Source organism: Dunckerocampus dactyliophorus, chromosome 12 (genome assembly GCF_027744805.1).
Source record: "Dunckerocampus dactyliophorus isolate RoL2022-P2 chromosome 12, RoL_Ddac_1.1, whole genome shotgun sequence".
In the NCBI taxonomy this organism is placed as follows: domain Eukaryota; kingdom Metazoa; phylum Chordata; class Actinopteri; order Syngnathiformes; family Syngnathidae; genus Dunckerocampus; species Dunckerocampus dactyliophorus.
The window spans coordinates 25,229,305-25,248,413 of record NC_072830.1 but is presented as its reverse complement, the minus strand read 5'-3'; the positions used below and the strand labels follow the sequence as shown (position 1 = coordinate 25,248,413).

At 39.6% G+C, this 19,109-nt stretch overlaps 1 protein-coding gene across 3 annotated transcripts in view; it reads left to right on the top strand.

The window, feature by feature from the left end:
- LOC129191139 (cytoplasmic dynein 2 heavy chain 1) overlaps window positions 1–19,109 on the top strand; it is an 88,062-nt gene that overhangs the window by 46,604 nt on the left and 22,349 nt on the right. For all 3 annotated transcript variants that reach the window (XR_008573149.1, XM_054794201.1, XM_054794200.1), the window contains 10 exons: window positions 918–1,052; window positions 2,489–2,632; window positions 8,451–8,540; window positions 9,378–9,443; window positions 9,530–9,580; window positions 9,659–9,712; window positions 10,470–10,601; window positions 11,948–12,020; window positions 16,437–16,597; window positions 17,001–17,126. Coding sequence is in view for 2 of the 3 variants with exons in the window: in XM_054794201.1 (XP_054650176.1) it covers window positions 918–1,052; window positions 2,489–2,632; window positions 8,451–8,540; window positions 9,378–9,443; window positions 9,530–9,580; window positions 9,659–9,712; window positions 10,470–10,601; window positions 11,948–12,020; window positions 16,437–16,597; window positions 17,001–17,126 (1,032 nt within the window). In the remaining variant the exon portion in view is untranslated. The remainder of the gene's footprint in view (window positions 1–917; window positions 1,053–2,488; window positions 2,633–8,450; window positions 8,541–9,377; window positions 9,444–9,529; window positions 9,581–9,658; window positions 9,713–10,469; window positions 10,602–11,947; window positions 12,021–16,436; window positions 16,598–17,000; window positions 17,127–19,109) is intronic.

Genomic DNA, 19,109 nt, shown 5'->3' with positions numbered 1-19,109 from the left:
GGTACATATTTACATATAAATAGCAATACAACAGAATAGAAATAATATCAGATATGAGAAGATTAGCATATTTACAAATGGACAAGGATTTGAATAAAAATAGAAGCAAATACAAAGTCAATTTACTCTGTATACAAATAGAAAGAGAGAGAAGACAATGCAGTGCAATAATGAGGTAGATGGGCAGTAACATGAATAATACAGGATTATATGTTACCGACAGGTGAGGTAGTGTACAGACGGATGGCATGTAGAATGAATGAAGTCCTGTATTCTGTAATGTAGTCCTTTATTTTCTCACATTTGGCTGAAACAGGCGCATCTCAAAGAATTACAATCTTTTTGAAAGCTAATTTATTTCAGTAGTTTAATTCAAAAAATGAAACTCTCATATTACATAGTACTTGTATCCACCCAGATTGTATTTTCTTTTTATAGTACAGTTTTTTAAATGCCTTCTGTCAGTCCATAGTCACTCATGCAGAAACAAGCAGTTAATTGCCTCCCTGCAAACGTGGTAATGACAGTATAATGATGAAATGACAAACAGATGTGGCTCACATCAATACTTTCATGATCGAATACACATAGATTTTCTGTATTTTTTGTGAGGACACCTAGTAATTGTGTTTGCGCAGGAAATACACAAACAGGAAATACACACACAGACAGACCCTCAGCGGTACGAGAAAACATTCTTGAGATTTATTATGGTCAACTTAACATTTCCATGCTTCACTGCTTTTTCATCTGTTTTATCTGAATGTGTTTGCAAGTGCATTTTATTTTCAGCCAGTTTCAGAAAATATGTTCCAGGGGTGGTTTGATAAATCTGTTAATGTCTCACATCAGACTGTTACAAGACGGCAGCACTTGCTATAATAGATCTTGTCGCTGTGTCTTTTCCCCCTTGTCAGACCCTGGCCACATCACAGGGGAATATTTTAGAGAACAGGGACCTGATAGACAGTCTGAACCAGGCCAAAGCAAGCAGTGCCCTCATCCAGGAGTCACTACTTGAATCACACCGGCTGCAAGCATCCCTGGACCAGGTACTTCACACGCTGTAAAAATAAAATTAATGGTCAATCTCCTCATCAGCACCACCAGCAAGGTCCGGTAGTTAACTTGACATATCCTCGCTGTCACCTTGGTCAACAGTAGACCTCGGCAGAACAGTGGTTGTTGCAAATGTAGTCAAACATCTCTGAGAAATGGGGCCAATTGTTTACTCCCTGGATTCCTTCCCACATGTAGAATTTCTCACAGATTATTAGGCACTATTCGTCTTTCCTCTTTTATGTCTGGCCTTTGGGTACATTAGGAATGCACAAACAATCTTATGGGGCATCTCTTTCTTGCAATTATGTGGCACTTTTTTCCTTTAAGCTTGTTTTTCAGTCAAACTCATTTGGTTGACGATCAAATTAATACTGGACTTTCTGTGGCCAGTACAAGTTTGATTCCTGTGTAGTACGTTGGTGCAAACAACTCTTGTGACCCACGATAGGAGAAACGACGACAGCAGCATAGTTGCATATGAAATACATTACACACTAAAGCAAAACTGTGGGTATTTTCATGTAGTAATAATAGGTAGACACACAACACCATACTTACATTCATTTTAAGATAGTCATGAAATCTGGCAAATAGGGATACAAATGAACCATGATGACAATAACTATGAGCAATGACCGTGTTTTTACAATACTTAAGGAAGAGGACAATGGAGACAGATTAGGCTGTGATGCAGGGGCGGAGTGGCCATTGGGAGTAGCGGGAGTTTTCCTGGTGGGGCGAGCAATAATGGGCCGATTGACGGCCATTAGTCCGAGGCTCTGTGACCAATTACAGAATATAATCGAACATTCATCCACTCTTCTGTCAGTTTCTGTTGGTATAATGGTACATGCTAACTCTTTTTAAGGCAGAAGGTGCAGGTGCGATCCCAATCCTGGACTTTTTAATATTTTATTTTATTTTATAAACAATGGAGGCTTGTAATGGGTCCAGGCCCGAATTTTGTCCCAGTAGACCCCTGCTGTGATGAGTGTTTTACATATAGTGAAATTCATAACCATACTTTGAATGGAAGATGACTCAAAATATATGTATTTATTATTTATTATTATTATTTAATTCAACATTTTTAATTAATCAATAATCATTAATTTTTTTAATTGTAAAATTACCGCTCTGCTATGACTTGCGTTTTCAAACGTCTCACTGCCCAGTTTAATTTCATTGTCATCCTCTAGGGAGCAGTGTTTTACCAGTACTGTACTATTTTATATTTCCCCCCTCAGTTTTCTTTTTCCAGCTAATTTTTTGGTCTCACAATTTCTGTCTTCACCCGCTTCTGTCCATTTCTAATTGCACTTTTCTCTCTCCCTTTGTCTTGATCAAAACAACCACTTCCTGTTCTACTTCCCAATTTATGCACGTCCATCTTTTCATTCCCGCCTCCTTGTGTTTTGGATTTCAGGAGCGTGATGCCTACCTCCCTCTTGCAGAGAGTGCCAGCAAGATGTACTTTGTCATCACAGACCTGTCGAAGATCAACAACATGTACCGCTTCAGCCTTGCTTCATTTCTGCGCCTCTTCCAAAGGGCTCTTCAGGCTAAGAAGGTGACTCAGTTTTTCACTTCACTCAAAGCCTTCAAAATAACTTACTAACTTGGAAATGTAAGTACTTTGTGGGAATAAACATACGTTTATACAGCGGTAGTAGTTTACAGTATACACAAGTCGCAAAAAGTAAGGTATATTTGGCTTTCAAGGGGAATTTATGGAAAATGTAAAACGTTTAAAGTGATGATATCATGAAAGTAGGGCATTTCAGTAAAAGCACGCAATGGTGATTTCCTCATCTCCGAAGAGTTACAAGCCTCGACATGGTGACTCAGCTGATCCCATAGCTTTTCTATGGGATTCATGTCTGGAGAAAGTACAGGCCACTGCATTTGAGTTACCCAAATCCCAACAATGCAATCTCGCTGAGCTGGTGCATTGTCATCCGTGAGGATGAAATTAGGCCTGTGTTCTTCATGCAGGGGCACAATGACTGGATCAATGATGTTACAGTCGTCCCTCGTGTATAGTGGTCAATTGGTTCCAGACCCGACTGCAATAAAGGAATTTCCGTGAAGCAGGATTTCTTATTTATAAATGAAATATTTTCATAGTTAGAGCATAGAAAACCTGTTTAAGACCTTCTAAATATGTTTTTTTTTTTTGCATTATTAGAGCCCTCTATGAAATAACACTCCTATAGTCACTTTTGCACTTGTATTACCCAATATAGTTGACATAATAATAGAAAAGTAAGACGTCTTAAACATAAGACATTACGTAGACTCAACTCACATGTTAGCATTGACAGGATTCTTGGTGGCTATTGTCTCATGAATGCAACGTTCCTGACACCTGGTGGCCAGTGTAGTAGAATACTACTGCAATGGCGCAGTGAACATTCACACAGGAGTTGCTGTCAGCCACAACTCACGCCAGTCACTGGCACTCTCCATACTGCTAACCGTGCTCAGCAACACTCAGCAACTTTACAGTATCTAGCTGATGTCACACACGTCGCTTCCCAGGTCGAGCAAAGGCGCACACAACGTCACAGATAATGCACTACATATAACATCTTTTAAATGTTTTATATTTGTATTTTTGTTCATTTATCCATTTTTAGGATTGAAAATGCTGAATTTGGGCCAAGAGTACGCCCAATTTTTTGACATATGCATATGTTTTAACTAATTGTAGGCCGTATTGAACCGCAAAACAGTGATCATTAATTAAATAATAGATTTTTGAAAAACCTTGGTAGAATGAGGGAGCGACTGTAGTCCAGTAGTATGGGCTTGTCACTGTACCATTCACAAAATGAAGGGCAGTTCTGTATTGAATAGACACACTTTCCCACACTGTAACACCGCCACCGCCACCACCACCACAACCACCAAAGGATTGTCTGGTGACAACATTGGCAGATGCATAGCGCTCACTTTGGCGTCTCCAACATCGTTGGCGGCCATCGTTTCTGCTCAGTGTGAATCGGCTTTCATCAGAAAACAGCACTGAGGTCCCTCTTCTACCGTACATGCGCCCAGGCCCATGATGATGTCCCTGCCTAGTGGGGTGGTCAGGTACCCCTGCAGGTCATCTCGCGCTTAGACCACGCTGATGTAAACGGTTTGATGTGACACTTGGGTGGTTCTCACTTCCTTTAAATGTGCCTGGATTTGAGTGGCATCCATTATCCGGTTCCACAGGGCACTGTTCACAATGAAGTGGTCATCATCGTTGGATGTGGCCGCTTCTATGCCTTTCTGTGACTCTTCCAGTCTCTCTTTATCTCTATTGCAACCTGCTGATGACACTGTGACACTCTCAAGCACAGAGGTCACATCCCTCTGAGAACATCCTGTTTGAAGAATGGCGAGGTACTGTCAATTAACTGCTAGGGGTCGTCTTGCCCTCATCATGTCAAAATGTGAACAGCATGATGAGCAGAACAGTTTCAATATCAATTCTAATTGAACCTGGATATTTATCCATTCATGGATCACACGTGTGGTCAATTTAGCCCTTCAGCTCCTTTGTAGAGAACTGCAAGTTGTGCAAAAAGTACTGAAACACTGAAAAGACATGTGCATTCACCTGTAAAGGTTATGGTGCATTTTAGGTTCATCCTGAAATTTTACCCCAAAGACCAGTAGCTCTACTGTATATATTTTTGTGAAGTGTACTGTATGTCTGTGCCAATCAAAAGATGTTTGTTAATATATATATATATATATATATATATATATATATATATATATATATATATATATATATATATACATATATATATTAATATGAACACAAACACTGAAATCTTTATTCAGATGTATTCTTAACATATTTTTATGAAACTGCCCCCTATAACTCAGCGCCAACCATTGTAATTATGATACTTGTTTTCTAATTACAATTATAAACATGATAAGGAAATTTCAGGCACACATGCAATCATCACAACTCATTGTCATGCAACTGTCTTCAGTAGGTTGACCACAAATGTTACAAAAGTCCTTATATGGTTCTACATTGTACATTATTACAGAATATTTTACTACACGTTATAAAGTACTGTATTTCAGAATTTTGTAGATAAAGCCGAAGACAAAGGACATATACAATATAATGATAAAAATATTTAATACAAGAATTAAATGAAACATTAACAGAAAGAGAGAACAATTCCTTTTTATTTCTGTGGCTTACTGGGAGGAGGAAATAGAAGAGGCAGGAGAACACAGAGAACAATATTTTAGCTTTCTCCTGAATCATAATAAGGCTCACTGGGAGATTCTGGTTTTCCAGCTAATAAGACCACTGTGCTGCTTAGTTGTTACTGTTGCTTACATAGGAGCAGTTCAACATGCTTAAGATATAATCCTTATCTTCAATTAGACCTGTCACGATAATCAATAACTCAATTAACTGCATGATAAATGATCGATCATTTTGCCAACCTCAATATATTGACATGTGCATGTGTGTTTGATTTCCTCTTCTCGTTCTCTATCAAACAGGTCAATGTGACGAGAAGGAACATTTTTGTGGGGAAGTATTTCCCCGGGCGGACCGCTCGTTCGTGGCAGAATATCATCACAAACACTTGTCCGCAAATTTGTAGGACAATTATCGTCCAGCAAAATTTGTTATCATGACAGGCCTGCAGTATCTTGTATCATGGTTGCAACAGTCGAATGGTTAAGGCCAAATGTGCAGCCAATATTGGTGGGTGTCTCTCCTCTCTCGGGAGCTTTTTATGATGTTCATTTTCACTTCCACAGTGAAGGCTTTTCCTTTTCTTTGGCGCAGTTCCACCAGAAGAGCCTGCTTTACACTTGATAAACATAATGAAGTGAAAAAAGTCAATTAATAAGCGGTTAACCACTCCGTGTAGCTGCGAATGAGGTACACTGTGTTTATCTGCGGCGCGCGGGAAGAGGCATATTGCATGCTTGCAACATGCAGCACATTTTCATTTCCTACACATGCTGCAAGTAGTTTATACATACAGCAAGTCAAGTATTTACAGACCAAAATTAAGATTTTAATTAATTTCTAGAAGTGTGTTCATCACCACGAAACGCCGTAACCCAAGGACCACCTGTAATATTATATTCATTTACTGTACAGTATATGAAATTACATCACTGTTACAGGGATATATGATGCAATCATATGTGTCATTTCACAACACTATAGGTGTATGACAACACATTATTAGGCTGATCTTTATGCATTGTGATGATTTTTTACAGCAATGAAGGTTATAGTCAGATGTTATAGATATCTCAGTCAGACTTAATTTAGATGTTCTTTCTTCTCTACTAGTGAGTTTAGATTGCAGTATGGCCCGTTAGGAATCATTATAGATAATGACTAACCTCCATCTGAACTCTAAACCTACTGTGATAACCACAAAACACCATCATCATTGGGTTAAACATATCGCACAAATTTGTCCAAGTCCACTGTGTGTTGCTTGACACAGTGCTCTCATCCAAGAACATCAGCAGGCAACAACTGGTCACTACACGCACGTGGGTGTCTGTGTTTGTGTGTGTGTGTTTCAGCTGTTGTGGTCAGAATACTAAAATACTTCTTTGGTTTGTAGACAAATTCTCTCTTTTGTACTATCGGCTGTTTTCTGTGTTGACATTTTTATTTTCCATGCGCAACAGATGGTTTATGGGACATGAAAGAGAATTTAAACCTCTGATAGAAAAACAGTTGATTGTTTCCATCATGCTAGCGAATAGGGAAATAAATCTCTTTGTCATAGACGATTCAATTCAAATCTAAATACACAGGTTACAATATGATTTACAAAAATGATATATTTTAAAAACATAACGATTCGATCCGATCTGCTGCAGTGTACAAACGATACAATTCCATTTGATTCTACGCTTAATGTTTGGTGATGTAGACATGAATCTTACATGATAAAATAAAGATGCCAATTACATGAAAGTGTTATTCTGACAGTATTTTCAAATGTGTAAAAGCACATCATATCCCATGCTGTAAGAGACTGGCAAAAATAAAGTCAACATGCCAAATGTATTTATTGCTTAGACACATCCCAAAAGACTTGCTGAATGAACATCTGTTTGTTTGATGGGATCAATATTTTACATTCTATATTTTACATCTATATTCTTATACATCGTATATTTGAAACATTTAAGTTTCAACATGTCTTAATGTTTCTAGAAACTGAAGTGGAGCCACCAAACTAAGTTTCATTGTATACTGTGTATCTATATAAAATATAACAATGAAAAAACAGTCCAATCAATAATACAAAATAAATAAATAGTGCAAAGCCTCTGAAAATAATGACACATCTCTTCAAATGTGGCAAAAATGTGTCCAAGCACAGATAAGTAAATAGAACTATTTGTCACATGGGTGCAATGAAAATGCTGTGTCAGCATGGAAAGTAAACAGTCCCATACTCAGAATATCATAACAATAGTAAGCGTGCAACATTTCAGACTGAAGATAGTGTTTTCAACACTCCATGTAGGTAACAAAGGTGCAACATTTCAAAGTAAAGAAGTTACAAACAAATAAAGTTACCATACTTAGTCTGGCTTGTGAAGTTTTGCGCCAATATTTTTCGTTCCAAGCTTTTTTTTTTTTGCTGTGACTAGCGTGCCCGCTACTATTTCTGTCCATTCTTGTCTTCAGTCATGGCAAGCTATGGAGCAAGCGTGGCAGTCCTTCCGCCGGCAGCCCGGGCTCTTGCGTTGTTTAAAAGACACACTGTCAGCTGATTGCTTCTCTCGTGATACCCGGTGCATGTCTCCACAATCCATCCATCCATCCATCCATCCATCCATCTTCTATGCTGCTTATCCTCACTAGGGTCGCAGGTATGCTGGAGCCTATCCCAGCTGACTTCGGGCGAGAGGCTGGATACACCCTGGACTGGTCGCCAGCCAATCGCAGGGCATATATGTATAGACAAGCAAACATTCACACTCACATTCATACCTATGGACAATTTAGAGTCGTCAATTAACCTAACATGCATGTTTTTGGAACATGGGAGGAAACCAGAGTACCCGGAGAAAACATGTCTCCTCAATACAGGATGCTGCTACCGGCGCAGCAGGATCGTTCGTTTGTCAAACCGGATATCCGGTTGCATCGGTTTATTGTTCACAACCCTACTAGTGAACTGTATTTAACATGAATCATTGTGCATATTAAGTTGCAGTAATACTTAATAATGAATAGTATGATTTTTCCAGTGTGTATAGAAAAACCTTTCATTTACAGACAAATTTACATCTAAAATTTCAAAATGTCCACACTTTATTCTTTTAAAGTGATTCCTATTTTCCAACGTGCCTATTGTTTGTTGCAGGAAGTAGAGAATACTGAAGCCAGGATAGCTGCTTTGGAAGCCAGCTTGAAGAATATGGTATATGAGTACGTCTGCCGCTCACTTTTTAAGGTAATACATCTGTACAGTTGCACTTCAGCGGTGGATTCCAGATATGGCTGTTCATCTGAATGGAAATGGAATTTATGTACGAACACAACTTACCCATTATTATCATTGAACAAGTGGTAAAGTAATGTACATCTAAAAGACACACAAGCATTATTGACTAGCACTGTTCACATCACTGTGCTCACGCTGTGAATGGCTGAATTAGTTTCTTTTCATGTGCTGGTATTTTTAGCTGCATGGCTGTATGCCTCACGATGACTGGATATCAGGAAGAGAGACTGTCGCTTATCACATTTATTAACTCATTTGCTATTGGCTGACATGGACAAACAAATATGCAAGAAAATTCACCTACTGGCCACAATATTTTGTCCAGCTGTACAATCTTAATTATATCCCCCCAAAGGATTATATAACAGAATTATTTAACTCTCAATTTAAAATATAAGAAATACCCATCAGTATCATGCAGTATAGTCGACTATGTCAGTGTTGATACGTCAGTGTCAATCAAAAATGAGCATTATCTTTGTAAAGACAGCATTTTTGAGACAACTCTTGTATTGCATCTTATTTGATTGTGTAACTATCAAGTGCCTTACGTAGATTACATAGCGATACAGCTCTTTACAATATCACTGGTTCCCTCAATGCTCCAGTCTGTTCCTCAATGATTGGAATAAAATCTGGTAAAAATTCAAAAGGTACATCCATGGGACATGGCATGCATTTCCCAATAAATGCAAGTTTGACTCAAGTAGTAGAGCTTTTCCTGGTAGAATGGTCATTTTTCATGGTAAAATTCAACATGCATAATCTATTCTGTGTATCTGCCAGGCTGACCAGTTAATGTTTGCAATGCACTTTGCCAAGGGCATGTATCCTGAGCTCTTTAAGGAGAATGTGAGTATGCACATTATCAATACAAAACTTACTTTACTTTAGTAACTTATTTGTCAAATGTCACAACACTAATACATTTGCTTTAGGAATGGGATGTCTTCATTGGCTCCATTGTTGGGGAAATGTTTAAACAAGAGGTAAGAGTTTTTTTCTGCAATTAGTAGAAAACAATAGACTGTTCCAATAACCTTTTCTTTCCCTTTTGGCACTCTCAGGATTTCCCATCCTGGATTGATCAGGAGAGACACCGATCAGTAGCAGTTTACAAAGTAAACACTAAACACTAGGGGTGTCACGAGACACTCAGGTCACAATACGAGACGATACACGAGATTGGGTCTAGAGACAAGACGGAAATTTAACATAATATATGAAAAAATGTATGACAATATATTGCAATCTAGCTTCTGGGATGAGACCCCCAAATCCGAGGCCGTCGTACTCAGTCGGGAAAGGGTGGACTGCTCCCTCCGGGTTGGGAATAAGGTCATTCCCCAGGTGGAAGAGTTCAAGTATCTCGGGGTCTTGTTCACAAGTGAGGGAAGGTTGGAGCGTGAGGTGGATAGGCGGAGCGGCGTGGCGTCTGCAGTATTGCGATCACTGTGCCGGACCGTCGTGGTGAAGAGAGAGCTGAGCCAGAAGAATAAAATACGCCAAAGTGCTGAAGCCAATGCACAGAGTGAACGCTCTTCCTACCTGTTTGGAAGCGAGAGATGAGCAAATGCAAATGGCAATATATTGAGGCCAGCACAATTATGGAGTTCATTTTCATTTATTGTGTAATTAATTAATTCATTTACTATCATTCCAGGCCTTAATCTCACGAGATCTTGTGACATGAGCTCTTGTGACACCCTTACTCAACACAAATTAAAAATGACTTTGTGTGACATATTTGAAGATGATACATATCTACTTTTGTGTGACAAATTGAAATATTATATACAATCACATTTTTTTGAGCTCACAGCTCACATTATAACTTTTCTTTTGCACTTGTTAACATCTGCCATCCATCTTCCTCAGGCTACATTTGCAGCCCTCTATCAGTCCCTGTGTTTGAATGACTCAGACCTTTGGATGTCCTTCGCACGGAGCTCACATTGTGAACAGGAAATTCCAGCCACCATTGCCAAGAAAATGACTCCTTTTCAGCAGGTCAGCTATCCATCAAATCCAATGTTCATTTCAAAATACAGTGGCACAACCTACATGCATTAGCTGCATAAATTAGACGCCTACTCAAACAAAAAAAGTTAAATTGCCTTCTCCTGTGTGCCAGATGACTTAACATTTGGTGCATGGATGACTACGTATGTATTATAGTATGAGCCATTGCCAACTCCTAAGGTGTGTTACCTGAGGGTTATTTCCTGAACAATCCTACTGTGATGTCAAAATTAACTATTTAGAATAAACTTGAATACATGCATTGTGCATATTGTCAAGTGACAATATGCCAGGTCCTTTCCAATAGCAACAAACCACTTAGAGGGGCAGCAGTCATAAAGCAGAGGGTCCGGTGTCACGTCTAGCCAAAAGCGGCTACTCTGGCTGTGCGTGGTCCGGATGCAGCGGAGCCACCTCTGCACAACTAAAGCAGTGAATTCCTGGGTGAGCTCCCCTCGCCCGTGACTTAGAGGTCTCATCCCTCAGCGGTGGAGATTTAACCCTTTAAACGGAGTAGTCAGGTAGAGAGGTGCACCTGCTTCGTACACGAGGGAGCAAGGGTCTTGCACCACCTAAGTAACTAGGGTTTAAACAAAATGCAATATGTCAGTAAGTGTAATGCAGTACATCAAAGAGTTACGTTTTGTTGGCATACACGCTTATAATAAAATATAATTTAAAAAAGTTGCATAATGTAGCAGCAGGCGGGATGAGGCAGATCGATTCTATTACATTACAGTACAAAGTCTGGAATTTGGACAGTGCAACATATAATGTGAATAACATGGCGAACAGTACCAAATCCCAATCTGTATTGATTTGAGTCTAATAAAATGGCATTCAGTGTCATTAATGGTAAAAAACAATGCATAATTTGTACATTTTTTAAATGCTGCCTATTGACTACTATATGATTTAAGTAGAGCCTTGCTTTTTGTACTGGTTACGTTCTTACGTTCTTTTTTTACACATGGCTCGCTGACCCCCTCCGAACCCTCCTGGTAGCCTGACGTTGATGAGCTCATATGATTTTGGATCAACATTTGCAATAAAGGTGACTGTTGTAATTAATAGATTAAATTCAGCTCTCTTCAAATGCCATTGTTCACTCACAACACAATCCCGGTTTAAGCCCTAAATATGACTCACACGTTTATACATTTCTGCAGAACAAACTTATTTACAGAGGAAAAAAAATAAAAATAAAAAAGGGATTTTTTTTTATTTTACAATAATAATTTTTGGCGCCGTGAATGCTGAACCAAGAACGTGCAAGGATCGACTGTATTGTTGTTTCTGATCCTCTGTTTATCATTTTATCATCTTCCCTCCAGCTGTTATTGGTTCAGGCAGTCAGACCAGATCGACTTCAGAGTGCTATGACAGCCTTTGCCTCGCAGGCCTTGGGTAAGTGCTTTAATATCATCATATTTTTTATTTCCCCTGTCCAGGGGGTACCTCGGGTTTTACCCAAAGTCAGCTGGGATAGGCTGACCCAGCTTACCCGTGACCCTGAGTACGATAAAGGGTAGAAGATGAATGAATGAATATATTTTGATGAATCTTTAGTTGAGCTTTCTTATACCGGGGGCACTATGACATAAATAGGTCGGTAGAAATTGCAACAATAATTTTGTCAGTTAACTCAGGAATAGCATTACAGTCCAAAGCAGGCTAAAGCAGACTACCTTTCTGTCCACTCACAACTATTGCCCATGAAATTCAGGTATTGCAGCTTTAAAACAGAAACTTCAAACTGACAACAGGCAAAACTCTCGAGCCTGTATGTTGATATTCTATTTGTTCTCTGCTTATGAGCCCATCTCTCTGCAGGCGATGCCACCTCATTAAATCATATGGATTTTTAGCACATTCACTGTGCTCTAATTTACTCCTCTCTTCTTGAAACACATGCCCTGTGTGAAATTTAGAATTAAGATAATCTGTCTGACACACTTCCAACTGCACCAGCTTTCAGAACCATATATCAAATATGTGAAAACATGGGCAAGAGATGCCATTTTATCCTTGTGTTTTTCAGAGTGTTTGTTTGGCTGCTTAGTGTCTCTCTGAGGTTCAGAGCTGCTGTTGAGTTGTGGGTTTGCCTCAGATTGTCTTCATTGTTTGACAATGGAATGCTTCATTTTACTCGCAGTATCTCAGTACATTCCCTTGATGACATTGTCTTTCATGGACATTGTCTTACATCTTTAACAGTGTAGCCCAAAATGAGCACAAAATACAGATCATACATTGGATCTTACTGGATTGTGCAGTACCAAATGTTGTGGCACTGTGAGCAAAGTCCCCAAACTACTTGAACAAGTCATTACACCGCTGAAGTTGCAGTCAGTATTTGGATAGTGTCTATATATAATGGAGTGACAGATAGGCTGATAAAAAAACAGGAACATAGAACATAGCAGTGTGTGTATTTGTGTCTTTGGCAGTAAATCGGTATGCTAATGAGGCATGGTCTGTAATCCTCTTACAACTAATCTCCCCGAATCCCCTCAGTCTAGGGCTGGCCACTGCTCACACACAGTCATGCCTCGCATAACACATACACACACACAAAATTATCTCTTTGAGATGTCTTATTTTTTAGCTCGAACGTCCATCCAGTTGGACATAGATCAAATGCAAATCTTTCTATTCTTATAGCGTAGGTTTTTTTCATGATGTCTTATGCTGAGAAAGTCAGGTACTGTACATGCTTGTATGCTTGAGCAATTTCCTCCACTAAGCTTTTAAACCATGGAGCCTTTTTTTGCCGTGACTGCATGTTCCAAAAATCAAGGTGAATGTTGCAATTCACCGCATGGATGCCAGTTTGCAGCAAGAATACTGATTAGCTGACAGTGTCAAAGGTAGTGACGTGCATCTCTGTGCAAGCGCATGCTGTGTAAAAGACCCCAGTCGTTGCAGTCTCATACCACAAGTCACGTGGTCAGATGACTGTTTTTCTTTGTGTCGCCATGGTGATTCAGCAAAAGATCTCTTATTTATCCACTTTTGCCTTTTACACAGAACCCAGTGAAGGGGAATATTGCTGCAACTGTGAGGGTTCTCGCAGCCACATTGCATCCAGCATCAGATCATTTATTGCATGACGACATCAGCGCCAGTGTTTGGTGTGACAAATAACATACATGCCATACTTTGGGTGAATGTTTGTTGTTAGATTTGTCGAGTCTTCTTGTTTACAGGAAGTGAACATTTGATTGCGCGTGTGTGTGTGTGTACACTATGTGCACAATTATTAGGCAATTTGCATTATTTATTATTAGTTTTATTATTTAACAATAACAGTGCTCTTGCTCAATCCAAAATGTTAATAAACCTAAAACTTAAATATTTAAGGAAGTGAAAGTGAAGTTTTGGCTTTTGTTGAGAATATCTCTGTGTGCACAATTATTAGGCAACTATTAGTGTGCAGAAGGGCCGCACGGTGGTCTAGTGGTTAGCATGTTGGCCAACACAGTAACAGCCTGGAGATCAGAAAGACCTGGGTTCGATTCTCCCTTGGGAATTTCTGTGTGGAGTTTGCATGTTCTCCCCGTGTGTACGTGGGTTTTCTCCGGGTACTCCGGTTTCCTCCCACATTCCAAAAACATGCATGTTAGGTTAATTGGCGACTCTAAATTGTCCATAGGTATGAATGTGAGTGTGAATGGTTGTTTGTCTATATGTGCCCTACGATTGGCTGGCGACCAGTCCAGGCTGTACCCTGAAGTCAGCTGGGATAGGCTCCAGCATACCCCCGTGACCCTAAAGAGGAGAATCGGTATAGAAAATGGATGGATGGATTGATAGTGTGCAGAATTACTAGGCAACTCAAAGAAAAACAAAAACATTCCCATCTCACTACTTTTTCATTTTTTTTAAGTCAGAATGATAAACAAACAACACAAACTTTACAAATAAATATTTCTGACATTTCCAATAATAAATCAGTCACCAATATAGCCACCCTTCTCTTCAATAACATGGAAAAGCCTTCCATCTATGGAGTCTGTCAGTTTCTTGATCATTTGACCATCAACTTTTTGTGCAGCAGCAACCAAAGCCTCCCGGACACTGGAGGTTTAGAGGTGTACCTTTTTTCTGCACTGAAAATCTTATGTTTAAGGGCCCACAAGTAGGTTTAGGTCAGGTGAGCAAGGAGGTCATATCATTATTTTTTAAGACCTTTATTAGCTAGCCGTGAGTGGAGTACTTGGATGCATGAGATGGAACATTGTCCTGCATAAAAATCATGGCAGCCACGAGCCCGTCCCTCTGTTCCATCAAGAGTCACTCTCATCTCATCAGTCCATAAAACTTTTGAAAAATGTGTCTTCAGATATTTCTTGGCCAAGTCATAGCCTTTCAACGTGTGTGTCTTGTTCAGTGGTGGTTGGGTTTCAGCCTTTCTTGCCTTGGCCATGTCTCTGAGCACCGAGCACCATGTAGGCCTACGTTCTGGACACTACAGGTAGATTGCAGTCTGGAATATGACAGCACTGGAGGATAATGGGTTCCTGGGAGCATCACGTTTGATTTTACTCAAATATTTGCATGTTTTTCTCTCGACACGTTTCTTGCGACCCTTTTGTGCATTTGCAACAAAACATTTAATGGAGGTCACAAAACATTTAATGGTGGTTTAGTGGTCACGTCCTAATATCTTGGCAATTTCGGCAACTTCAAGAGTGCTGCATCCCGATGAAAGATGTTTACAGTTCTTGACTTTTCAAAGTCTGTTAAATGTCTTTTCTGGCCCATCTTGCCAGAGGAAAAGAAGCTGCCTAATAATTGTGCACACATAATAAAGGGTGTTTATCTCCTGAGGCCACACCCTCCCTCAGTACGCACATGCGCATCACCTGGTATGCTTAAACCCAATAGGCAGTCAAGTTTATTAAGCTTTGGGTTGGAAAATATGCATAAAAATTTGAATATGGTCCAAATACTTACTTGCCTAATAATTGTGCACACAGTGTATATGCATCCACTGGAGTATTTGGCTGATACTTGCGTCAATGAACTCACAGCTGAATTTCTAATAGATTCCTGTATCACAGCTTGTGTGCCTCTATTCACTCATATCTGATTTGCGATTCAGTAAATTACAGCAGAATTAGAGCCCCATGCTCAGTGGGAAACAACACACACAAACACAGACACACACATGGTTTGTGACAAAGAGCCTCAACACCAGGGGGCTGACAAGGTATTCTTGTGCCACAAGGTTGACTCATCTGCTTGCGGCATTGCTCAGTTTGCATAATGAATCAGGCCTCTAACTTATCTCACTATCTCTTATCAGACACTTTTCCCTTTCTCCATTATCGTATCACCTCTGCTCTCCTCTCTCACACTGTCAAATGTAGACCACCCTCCCTCGCCTTTGAGTTGATGATCCACTGCCACATTTATCACTGCTGAATCACTTTTCCCCATCTTTCTCTTGCGGCTTCTTATTTACATTTGCCTCAAGCACGTTTTTTGCATTTTCAACATTCATTTGTCCCCTCTCAATGCACCTGAGCCTACACGGATAAACATTCATTATGTCTTAAATTTACATGAAATAAAACGACACATTTTCTGTCACAGGCTCTGTTCTGTTCCAGGGTTCTTCCTCAGAGTTATTCCTTGCCTCTGCTGCCAAATTGTTTGTACATGGGAGTTCCGTTGGTTTTGTTTAATATACAGTATGAGTATGATGCTACACCTGTTCAGTGTGTAAAGTGCCTTGAAATAACTTTTTCTTGTGAATTGGAACTATGTAAATGAATTTTCCTGACTTGACTTTCTTTTCTTTCATTTTGCCTTCAGGTATGAAGGAGCTCTCCCCGCCTCCTCTGAACTTGCGGCGTCTATACTCTGAGACACTTGAGTGGGAACCCGTGCTGATCATCACCTCACCAGGAGCCGACCCTTCCCAGGAGCTCACAGAACTTGCCACAGACACTGTGGGTCGGGACCAGTATCACGAGGTAGACAGCAGTCATTAAAACAGGACTTGTGAACTAATAGCAGACTGTAGACCGATCATATTGGTGGATCTTATCAACTTCTGCTTGTAACTGGCTAGACTTCCAAATTTGGCTGTTGTCGTACTATGCGTCTGCACAGAATTGTAATTACAAGTGTTGAATATTCCAGCAAGTCAATTTGTGGTATGTCAACTCAAATTAGCAGTGAATTTTCCTTGCATTAGAATTTGGTTCTTCAAGTATTTCATGCTTTTACTTACAGAGGAGACTGAACATGGAAAAAAAAAATCACATTATCTGTCAATTAACCACAGATAAGATTAAAATACATAATAGAATCCAATTTTCTCTTTCATTGCCTTAATTTGGTACACTGCCTGAGTGTGCCTCTCTGTCTGCTCAGATCTCGATGGGTCAGGGACAGGCCGACGTGGCCTTGGCTACACTCAGAGAATGTTCCCGAAATGGAGAGTGGCTTTGCTTAAAGAACCTTCATCTTGTCACAGCGTGGCTCCCACTCCTCGAAAAAGTAGGTATTCTATGTTGTCTGCTGTGTTTGTGTATGAGTGAGATTTTATTCATACAGTATTTGCCGTTGTGGTTACGTAAAGTGTTAGTGCTAGGTTGTTTTTTTTTTTTTTAATTTAAACTCTGAAAGAATACCAGCCATTTTTGGACAACTTCTGGAAAAATGTTTTCAACACCCATAAAAAAGCTTGTATGAATCTACTGTAGAAATAAAACCCAAAGTATTTTATGTAGCCATTCAAAAAAATGTTACGGCTTTCTGTCAACAGCAATAATGTAAAAAGATCTCATTATTTATAAGTAATTGTTTGATCAGTTTTAGTATTTTAAATATGTGAAACTACTTAAATCTAACTAACCTAAAAGCGATGCTAATTTGTTGCATTGTGACAGTGTGACAAATAAGGAATTTCCATATTTTTAGTATATAATAATTAGAATTATAATAAAATTAAAACAAATAAATAATGATACCAATGGGCTGTACAGTGGTCTAGTGGTTTACATGTTGGCCACACAGTCAGGCCATCAGGAAGATCTGTGTTCGAATCTTCGTTGGGCTTCTCTGTGTGGAGTTTGCATGTTCTCCGCGTGCGTACGTGGGTTTTGTCCGGGTACTCCGGTTTCCTCTCACATTCCAAAAACATGCATGTTAGGTTAATTGGAGAACTGTATGAATGTGAGTGTGAATGGTTGTCTGTATGTGCACTGCGATTGGCTGGCGACCACTCCAGGGTGTACCCCGCCTCTCGCCCGAAGTCAGCTGGGATAGGCTCCAGCATACCCGCGACCCTTGTGGGGATCAGCGGCATAGAAGATGGATGGATGGAATTGTCACATATCCTTCATTTACATGAATTACTTTATTACTGATGTCTAATGACCATTGTAGAATACCACATATCACCGCTTTGAATGTCTTCTGAATGCCTCATATTTGTATTTTAGTTGGTTTAGCCATTTTTATGCTTAAATATGCATATTCTTTGACTAATAATAGGCAGTATTCAACCACAAAGCAGCAATTATTTATTAATTTATTTATTTTGAAAAACAATACAATAAAGTGAAACTGCAAAGTGCGATGTGGCGATAGACGACTGTACTCTTGTTCCCCCTGCACATCACCTCCTGCTCATTTCCAGTTGCATGAGGAGTATGGGGAGAATGAGGAGAAGTGGGCTTTGGTTCAGGGTCCTTTCAATGATGTTTGCAATTTCTGCTTCATTTTCATTTTTACATTACTGCACACACTGCTTCACGCACAGTGTATATTCTTGTTGTTGCCCAAATTTCCATATCTAAAATTAGTTTCTACCCTTCTGGTGTGCATATACATATTTTAACCTTTTCCTTGCAGGAGAATACTTCACTGTGTTGTTGATTGTGTGCCTGTGCCCTGGTGTTATTTTGTTGTTTTCCACTGTGCATAAGTATTTAATGCTGGCTCTGCATGAAGCGCTGTCTGTGTTAACCTCTGTGTCACCTGTTTGTTTACTGCGGTGTACATGTTTTTTTTTTTTTACATGAGGGTTTCGTCCTCCTTTTGTTTTATTTGTTCCTTCTGCTTTCCCTGGGTTCTGTTTGGTAATGCCACAATGGCAGGTCAAAACTCTCCGGGAGGCACAGGTGTTGGCTGTGATTGACCAGAGTACATGTTCAAGTGTGTGTGCGTGCGCGGGCCTGTGCATGCGCGCACAATTGTGCACCACAGCGTTAGCAATATCCCTTCAAGCCAGTGCTTATACTGTTCTTGCAGTATGATATAAAGCCTTGACTCTAATTTTTCTCATTACGTTCATTTACTATTTCTCTCAAGTTTTTCAATTTACATCCCAGATACCATCACACCACATTAGCACCGAACATTGAGATTTACGTAATGCGCTTATGTGAACAGCCACAGCATGAAGTTGTTCATTGTTCTGTGTGCGTTAGGTGAACAAATAAATACGTTTGATAATGACGTTGTGCATCGAAAGCG